Genomic DNA, 9,767 nt, shown 5'->3' with positions numbered 1-9,767 from the left:
TTTTTTTTTTTTTTTTTTTTTTTTGTTGAGTTTGCTTGCTCCACGTAAGCGACCAATCTTCGGGGTAGTCGATTAGTTTGTATACCCAAACTCTTCAAAAATGACAAAAATTGACCAATACATACACCCAACGTTTTAGTAGAGCTTTAAATAGGTTATTCAAGGCTTCAACAACCACTAATATCTTTATACAAGTAATAATATAGCTTTTAATATAGGAAAGATATAAATATATAGCTATTTAATATTTACCATGGATGTAAGGGTTGGCTTGAGTGATTTTGCTTAAAGATATGAATCCTTTAGCCTTTGATAATCTTCTTCTAGCATTTATAAGTGTTTAACAAAACCATATTATTATTACTATACTATTTGAAAAATAATATCAAGATATTATCAGAAGGTTCAAGTCTTCATGGTCATTTCTCACACGTTGAACTTGTAAAAAGAAAAAAGTTCTCTTAAAACGTGTGGACGGTGAGATCTGGGAAAGAAAAAAGCTGCTCTCTTTCTCTCTCTAAATTGTATAAAAAAGAGAACCCAGTGGCGAGGCCAATCAACAAGACTCTTTTGTTCCCGCTAAGAACGCTCTCTTCCAACCTCCGTTTTCCCCCCCATATTTGCTCCAAAAGAAACTAACTTCCCAGTTCCAAAAAGAGTAGGAGAGAGAAGTAAAGGTGTGTTTGGAGAGGATGGCAGTAGCAAATGAAACAATGGGATCATCTTTTCTTCACAAAACATCTTTGGTTTCTAAGTCCAAGTTGTTTCAAAGAGGCTATCTTGAGAAGCAGTTCAGGCCATTTCGGGTTGTTCCAATGGAGAAGAAGAGGATTGTGATGAATTTAAGGAAGGCTGTGAACGGCCCTGTGGCTGCAATTAGTGAGGATTTGGTTAAGGCTGTGCCCTTGGCTGAGAAGCCAGTAAAGTTCAAGGTCAGAGCTGTTGTAACTATCAGAAACAAGAACAAGGAAGACATTAAAGAGACGATTGTTAAGAATTTGGATGCTTTCACTGATAGGATTGGCCAGAATGTTGTTCTACAACTTATCAGCACTGAAATTGACCCAAGTGAGCCATTTTTTTTTCCCCTCTTTTCTTTTTTCAATTTCTGGGTGTTCTATGTTCAAGATTTCCTCATGTTTACTTCTTCCCTGACTAGAGTAGATTTATATTTTACTGAACTGAATTTGATTTGGATCATTGAAGAAACAAACACTCCAAAGAAAAGCAACGAAGCAGTATTGAAAGATTGGTCAAAGAAAACTAATCTAAAAGTCGAGAAGGTAAATTACACAGCAGAATTTTTACTGACCTCGGATTTTGGAGCGCCTGGAGCGATCACAATTACCAACAAGCACCAGCAGGAGTTTTTCTTGGAGACTATCACGATCGAGCAATTGGCAAGCGATCCTATTCATTTTCCTTGCAATTCCTGGGTCCAGTCCAGAAAAGATCACCCTGCAAAAAGGATATTTTTCTCTAATAAGGTAAGTTTTTTTACCCCTGTTACTTTTTCTTTCTCAGTTCAGCTTTTGTAATTTGTCTTCAAATAATAATACAGACCTTTATGAGATAATGCTAGTAAAAGCTGATGTGATGTGTTCTTACATATTTCTGTTCTTAAATGACTCCACTTCCTCATGTCATTGTAATGAATGACAATACAATCCTCTTAACATCGACTATTGGGCGGTGAAAAGAAATGGGGGAAATTTGTAGCCATTTCTTTTCCGTTTGAAACTCTTCTTTTATTTCTTTCATTCCTTTCTACAGTCTTGAATCTGCCACACTATTTGATAAGATTGCCTGTGGACCCAGAACTCAACCTACCTAACTACGCTTAAACAGGCCACCACTTACACCTATTAATATCATTCAAAATCTAAACCAGAATTTGAAAACTATGATTAAGAAATAGTAAAATCCAAGCAAAATTTTCAAAAGTAGAAAACTAAGTACCAAATAATTATCAAACCAGCAATCATAAATGAGGGAAAACAATTTCAAACCAAGAATGGCTAAGATTATAAACGAACCTTCCTACAAAATGACATATTCTCTTCTATTCTTGTTCTGTGGATTTTTTTTAAGGTTATCTAATGTGTTATACAATTCTGCAGTCTTATCTACCAGGTGAGACGCCCGAAGGGATTAAAGCGTTAAGAGAACAAGAACTTAAAGAGATTAGAGGTGATGGGAAAGGGGAGAGGAAACTGTCCGATCGAGTATATGACTTTGATGTGTACAACGACTTGGGAAATCCAGACAAAGGAATAGAATTTTCTCGCCCAAGGCTTGGTGGTGAGAAAATTCCATATCCTAGAAGGTGTCGCACTGGACGTGCCCCGTCCGATACAGGTAAAATCTGACACCGACACCGACATTTGCAGTAGTAACAATATCTAGCAAAGGCTATACAAAGCCATATCTAATAATTGTATATACTACTACAGATATAACAGCAGAGAGTCGAGTTGAGAAACCGTTACCCATGTACGTGCCAAGAGATGAACAATTTGAGGAGTCTAAGCAAACCACTTTCTCTCTTGGGAGGCTTAAGGCAGTTCTTTACAACTTAATTCCATCTCTCAAAGCCAGCATTCTGTCAAATAAACATGATTTCCATGGGTTTTCAGATATTGACAGCCTTTACAGTAAAGGGGTGCTCCTTAAATTAGGCTTACAAGATAAACTCCTGAAGAAGCTACCATTGCCAAGGGTGGTGAGTGAATCCAGCCAAGGACTACTACGATACAACACACCCAAGATCCTTTCCAGTAAGTGAAATCATCAGCCTTCAAAAGTATTACTCATAAATGCATACAATTGGCTAGCATCATCATACCTGTAGTTTGCAAAAAACTCATCTAATTAGATAATCTAGATGGGTATAGACTACTTTTCTAATGAAGATTCAAATAAACTGTTTTACAGAGTTGGATCAATCCCAGTTAATGAAATAGAATAATCTTTTCAACTTTGGTAAACTCAGAAAGCTACCTTCATTGACAGGCATTGCCATATGCAAATTGGCAAACCCAATCATTCATAAATTTGATCATTTGTGTGTCATGTCAATTGCAGAGGACAAGTTTGCCTGGCTACGAGATGATGAATTTGGCCGCCAAGCAATAGCAGGAGTTAACCCAGTCAACATTGAGAGGCTCAAGGTTTTCCCTCCAGTGAGCAACCTTGATCCCGACGTTTATGGTCCACAGGAATCTGCCCTTAAAGAAGAGCACATTCTTGGCCAACTTAATGGGATGACTGTGCAGCAGGTGCATTATTACACCAAGATGTTGACCCATCACTCTGATTTTTTCAAATTCTAACAATATCTTGCCTCAAATTGCTTTGATTGTTACAGGCATTGGATGAAAACAAATTGTTTGTAGTGGATTACCATGATGTTTACCTTCCATTTATTGATCGAATCAACGCTCTCGACGGGCGGAAAACATATGCAACTCGCACAATCTTCTTCTTGACTCCACTTGGAACTCTCAAACCTATAGCCATAGAGCTTAGCCTTCCATCAACAGCGCCAAGTTCTCGATCGAAGCGTGTTGTGACTCCACCTGTCGAAGCTACAAGCAATTGGATATGGCAGCTTGCTAAAGCTCACGTCTGCTCCAACGACGCCGGAGTTCATCAACTTGTTAACCACTGGTAATTGAGCGAACTCTTAAAAAGAAGAGAGGGATTGAGCTTTCTGATGACTAAAAATGGCTTACTGTTGGTCACAGGTTGAGAACGCATGCGAGCTTAGAGCCATTCATACTGGCAGCACACAGGCAACTAAGCGCAATGCACCCAATCTTCAAGCTCTTAGACCCACACATGCGATACACAATGGAGATCAATGCATTGGCGCGCCAAAGCCTGGTCAACGGAGAAGGAGTGATCGAGTCTTGCTTCACTCCAGGCCGCTACTGCATGGAGATCAGCGCTGCGGCGTACAAGAACTTTTGGCGCTTCGACATGGAAGGTCTTCCTGCCGATCTCATACGCAGGGGAATGGCCGAACCGGACCCTACAAAGCCCCATGGACTCAAGCTTTTGATCGAGGACTATCCATACGCTAGCGATGGACTTCTAATTTGGGACGCAATCGAGAATTGGGTTAAGACCTATGTGACACATTACTATCCAAACGCCAATATCATCCGCGAAGATGAAGAGTTGCAGGCCTGGTACTGGGAGTCCGTCAATGTAGGGCACGCTGATCTCCGCCACGAAACCTGGTGGTCGCAATTGAACAACAGCGACGATCTCGTGTCGATTCTCACTACACTCATCTGGCTCTCGTCGGCACAACACGCAGCGCTGAACTTCGGCCAGTATCCGTACGGAGGCTACGTACCGAACCGGCCGCCATTGATGCGGCGGCTGATCCCCGACGAGAACGATCCAGAGTATGCGATCTTTCTAAACGATCCTCAGAAGTATTTCTTGTCGGCATTGCCAAGCGTGCTGCAGGCGACGAAGTTCATGGCGGTGGTGGACACATTGTCAACGCACTCGCCGGACGAGGAGTACCTCGGAGAAAGACAGCAGCCATCGATTTGGACAGGGGACGCGGAGATGGTGGAGGCATTCTACGAATTCTCAGCGGAAATCGGACGCATCGAGAAGGAGATCGATAGAAGAAATTCCGACGGACGGCTGAAGAACCGATGCGGCGCCGGAGTTTTGGCGTATGAACTGCTAGCGCCGAGCTCGGAACCGGGAGTTACTTGCCGAGGAGTTCCGAATAGCGTGTCGATTTGATGCCACTCCCGCCATTGTTGAGCCTAAGACTCTTATTCATTTAAATTATGATATAATTTAAATATTTAAAAGAGAGTATATTTAGATTTAGGGATATAGCATTGATGTGATCAACTATATTAAAGTAAGCAATAAAGTTTGTTCTATTGTAGGTATAAAATGCATTAAGTTTACTTAATAATTTTTATTTTATAATATAGTTTTTATATTGTAAATTTGTTTCGAACGAAATTATCGTACCTGACTTTATTAAAAAAAATAAATTAATTAATATTTAAATTTAAAAACGTGTAGGTTTATTTTTAATTGTCTGGGTAATATTAAAATTTAAATTTTTAAAATTAGGATCTTTTTTAACCATTTATTAATAAAAATTATATTGAAAAAATGAAAACTTTAAAATAACTGTAGGAAAGTATTATCGGGAGGGAACTCGATCCCCATGGATTCCCTGTGATGAATCTTCATCACGATCTCCACAAAAATGGAGAAGCAGTGATGCGGAATGAAATAGGTGGCCGGAATGAGAATGAATAAGGCTTCCCGTTCTTGTCCCCGGACATCTCTAACTTAACCATAACTTCATTGTTTAAAATTATAACACCTTATGCCCGAAATTCATATCAAGATTTGGAATTCATATTTCACATCTCTCGATATTCTGGGTCGTTCCTGTTGGATGATGAAAGTCCCACATCGGTTAATTTAGGGAATGATCATGGGTTTATAATCTAAGAATACACTCTTCATTGGTATGAGGCCTTTTGAGAAGCCCAAGAATGATCATGGGTTTATAATCTAAGAATACACTCTTCATTGGTATGAGGCCTTTTGAGAAGCCCAAAGCAAAGCCATGAGAGCTTATGCTCAAAGTGGACAATATCATACCATTGTGGAGAGTCGTATGAGGCCTTTTGAGAAGCCCAAAGCAAAGCCATGAGAGCTTATGCTCAAAGTGAACAATATCATACCATTGTGGAGAGTCGTGTTCGTCTAACATGGTATCAGAGCCATGCCCTAAACTTAGCCGTGTCAATAGATTGACAAATCCTTAAATGTCGAACAAAGGACTCCAAAAGGAGTCAAGCCTTCTCGAAGGTACGAAGGCAGTCAAAAATGACTAAGACTCCAAAGGAGTCGAGCCTCGATTAAGGGGAGGTGTGCTTTGTTCGAGGGGAGGTGTTGGATGATGAAAGTCCCACATCGGTTAATTTAGGGAATGGTCATGGGTTTATAATCTAAGAATACACTCTTCATTGGTATGAGGCCTTTTGAGAAGCCCAAAGCAAAGCCATGAGAGCTTATGCTCAAAGTGGACAATATCATACCATTGTGGAGAGTCGTGTTCGTCTAACATGGTATCAGAGCCATGCCCTAAACTTAGCCGTGTCAATAGATTGACAAATCCTTAAATGTCGAACAAAGGACTCCAAAAGGAGTCAAGCCTTCTCGAAGGTACGAAGGCAGTCAAAAATGACTAAGACTCCAAAGGAGTCGAGCCTCGATTAAGGGGAGGTGTGCTTTGTTCGAGGGGAGGTGTTGGATGATGAAAGTCCCACATCGGTTAATTTAGGGAATGGTCATGGGTTTATAATCTAAGAATACACTCTTCATTGGTATGAGGCCTTATGGGAAGCCCAAAGCAAAGCCATGAGAGCTTATGCTCAAAGTGGACAATATCATACCATTGTGGAGAGTCGTGTTCGTCTAACAGTTCCAACACGTTTTGTTCTCGTTCACATATTTACTACAAATTTTTTTAGGAAATCACCCAACTCAGAATTATTTCAAGCAAAACATGTTTAATTTTGATACACGTGTTATCTTTAAAAGTAAAAACATAACTCAAACAACGATATTGATCTCAACCTCGACCTTGACGACGGTATCGGAAGCCTATAGCTGCAACCTTCTCGATCCCGACGACGGCTCTCCGCTCTCTTACCCTCCCATCTCAACCTCTTTGTTCATCTTCTTCTCTACATCGTCTTCCTTTTCGATCCCTTCACTTGGGACAACATACACAAATGGCTGAGTTAGACACTCTTTCATGTTAAGAACAGCCTCCAAATCCTTAACCACTGAGCTCATTGAGGGCCTGCATTTTGGGTGGTGGCTAAGGCAACTATAAGCTATTGCAGCCACTTTTTTAGCCCCTTCATTTGAGTACAGCCCCTTCAGCCTTGGATCAATTATCTTCTCAAGTTTGTGGTGATCTTTCAAGAGATGCCTTCCCCAAGCCACCAAGTTCCGTTCTCGGCTCGGGCGACTCTTGTCGACCACTCGTCGACCCGTTAGCAACTCCAATAGAAACACTCCAAAGCTGAACATAATCGCTCATTGTTGACAAATGACCTGAAAAAACAAAAGTTTGATCAGAAATGGCTGCTGTGAGTTCTTTTTTATTTAACTGATAGTTATAAACCTGTCATGATGTATACTAGGTCTGCATAACCTTCAGTTCCCATTATTCGGGTCGTTATATGTGAATCGTCTTCATTGGGATCGTTTATAGCTAACCCGAAATCCAAAAGCTTGGGATTATAGTCCTGAAGAAGACGACAACAATGACAATATTAGTTACCATGTTGCTTTTAGTTATGTCAATGTGAGATCCCACATCGATGGGACAGGATAACGAAACAACCTTTATAAGGGTGTGGAAACCTTTCACTAGCTGAATAGTTTTAAAACTTTGAGGGAAAGTCTGGAAGGGAAAGTCCAAAGAACACAATATTTGCTAGCGATAAGCTTGAGATGTTACAAATGGTATTAGAGCCAGACACTGAAAGAGTATTAACGAAGACGCTGGGCCTCGAAGGGGGTTGGACTATGAGATCCCACGTCAGTTGGAGAGGGGAACAAAGCACTCTTTATAAGGGTGTGAAAACCTTTCTTTAGCAAACATATTTTAAAATCGTGAAGGGAAGCTCGAAAGGGAAAGCTCGAAGAGGACAATATCTACTAGTGGTGGGCTTGGGCTGTTACAAATGGTATCAGAGTCAGGACGAGTGCCAACAAGGATGCTGGGCCTTGAAAAGAGTGGATTGTGAGATCCACGTCGGTTGAAGAGGGGAACAAAGCACTCTTTATAAAGGTGTAGAAACCTCTCCCTAGTAGACGCGTTTTAAAACCTTTAGGAGAAGCCCGAAAGGAAAAGTCCAAAGAGAACAATATCTACTAGCGGTGGGCTTGGGCTGTTACAAATGGTATCAAAACTAGACATTGGATGAGTGCCTGAGAGGACGCTAGGCTCTGAAGAGAAGTGGATTGTAAGATCTCACATCGAATGAAGAGGAAAATAAATTACTCTTTATAAAGGTGTAGAGACCTCTTCCTAGTATACGTGTTTTAAAACATTAAGGGAAAACCCAGAGGATAATATCTGCTAGCGATGAGTTTGAAGCCTTGAAATCACGATGGGTTTTTCAGCTTTGTGCGCTTTGTGCAAGAAAGCAAGCCCTTTTGCCGATCCTAATGCAATCTTCATCTTTTGTAACCACCTCAAATGCGAAACATAACAACCTAAACACAAAAACATCATTAGATCCACTACAAAAAGAACAAAAGAAAACAGAGCTCCCTCTCGAGTTACCTTTAAACAACAGATTCTCCAAATTGCCTCCTTCAAGATATTCATAAACAAGAACCTCTGTTCATCTTCAAGGCAATACCCAATCAAATTAACAACATTTGGGTGTCTCAATTGCCCAAGAAAGAACACTTCAGCCTGCAAAAAACACACAAAAAACTCACTCATAACCCACAAATGGTACCCAAAAGCTTCAAGAACAGATACTCACCAGCCACTCTCTATGGCCCTGATAGCCATCCAAGTCCAAAACCTTGACAGCCACATGCTGGGACTTCAAACCAGGATTGAAATGCTCATCAATGAAGCCTTTAAACACAGGCCCAAATCCCCCCTCCCCCAAATGGTTGCTTTTGGTGAAGTTTCCAGTGAGCTCTGTAAGCTCTTTAATGGTGAAAATTTGAAGATTTGAAGCGTTGGAAGAGTTTGAAAGATGGGTAATGACTGAGAGAGATGATCTAACGCTCATATCAGAAAGTGATGAGATTCTTCTAAGGGAGATTTTGTTTGAAGTTTGATACCCAGCAGCCCCTGTGAGCTGCTTCTTTGGCTTCAAGCAATTGGGTAGCAGATGTTCCAGAGGGAATGCCTTTTTCAAACCCATAGTTTATTGAAGAGTTCTTTGTTCTTGGAGGATTTTGATTTTTTACACATAAATTTGGGGACAAATCCATGGGTTTATATTGGTGTCTCAAGATTTGGGGTCTAAAAGGTTAAGTCAACAAAAATCATTCAAGAATTTGGTTATTTTATTTAGTCGAGTTCCACCTCGGTTAATTAAGGAGAAGAACTTGAGTATATATGTAAGAGACGATATATCCACTAATACGAGGCCTTTTGAGAAAACTAAAGGAAAAGTTATGAGAGCTTATGCTTAAAGTAAATAATATCATATCATTGTGGAGGTTCGTTGTTCCTATCAATGATACTAGAGTCATGTCAATAAAAAGTTATGAGCCTCAAAGGTATACGATTATAGTGAAGATTTGTAATAGAACTCTATTGAACTTGTAATATGTTCTAGAGAAGATGAGTCGTGCTAGATAGATACATGATAATTTCACAGTAACAAACTTATTTATTAAGAACATATTAAGGAGATAACATGAAACAAGAAATTCTTTTATGAATTTGAGGACAACAAGAGATACAATAATATATTTATACACGCTAAAATTAGTGAATTTTGGTAGTTTTATATTAAAAATCTTGGGTAATTTTTTTTTTATAATATTATTTTTAAATTTAATAAGAATGAAAAATGTACAAGTCTTTTGTTTATATACATATGGCTTTTAGCCTCAGTTGAAACAGTGATAGAATTGTAAAGACATAACTTGTGTCTAAACATAAAGACTACCTTCTAATGACAATGAAAACCTCAAAATTTTAATTTTTTATTCCT

The 9,767-nt window shown here is 39.7% G+C and overlaps 1 protein-coding gene and 1 pseudogene across 1 annotated transcript; one reads left to right on the top strand and one right to left on the bottom strand.

Annotated features, from left to right (window-relative positions):
* Nucleotides 1-570: 570 nt before the first annotated feature.
* On the top strand, nucleotides 571-4,948 carry LOC111488540 (linoleate 13S-lipoxygenase 3-1, chloroplastic-like). The gene is made up of 7 exons (XM_023136325.1): nucleotides 571-1,068; nucleotides 1,207-1,487; nucleotides 2,121-2,358; nucleotides 2,454-2,777; nucleotides 3,085-3,278; nucleotides 3,368-3,669; nucleotides 3,747-4,948. Exons 1-7 carry the CDS (start codon nucleotides 693-695, stop codon nucleotides 4,768-4,770), a joined length of 2,739 nt encoding a protein of 912 aa, XP_022992093.1. The 5' UTR covers nucleotides 571-692; the 3' UTR covers nucleotides 4,771-4,948.
* A 1,648-nt stretch (nucleotides 4,949-6,596) lies between these two features.
* LOC111488333 lies at nucleotides 6,597-8,966 on the bottom strand (annotated as a pseudogene).
* Nucleotides 8,967-9,767: the final 801 nt, after the last annotated feature.

The sequence above is a fragment of the Cucurbita maxima genome, unplaced genomic scaffold (genome assembly GCF_002738345.1).
Source record: "Cucurbita maxima cultivar Rimu unplaced genomic scaffold, Cmax_1.0 Cma_Scf00013, whole genome shotgun sequence".
NCBI lineage: Eukaryota > Viridiplantae > Streptophyta > Magnoliopsida > Cucurbitales > Cucurbitaceae > Cucurbita > Cucurbita maxima.
Note: the sequence above shows the minus strand (reverse complement) of the source record. Positions and strands in the feature narration are given on the sequence as shown.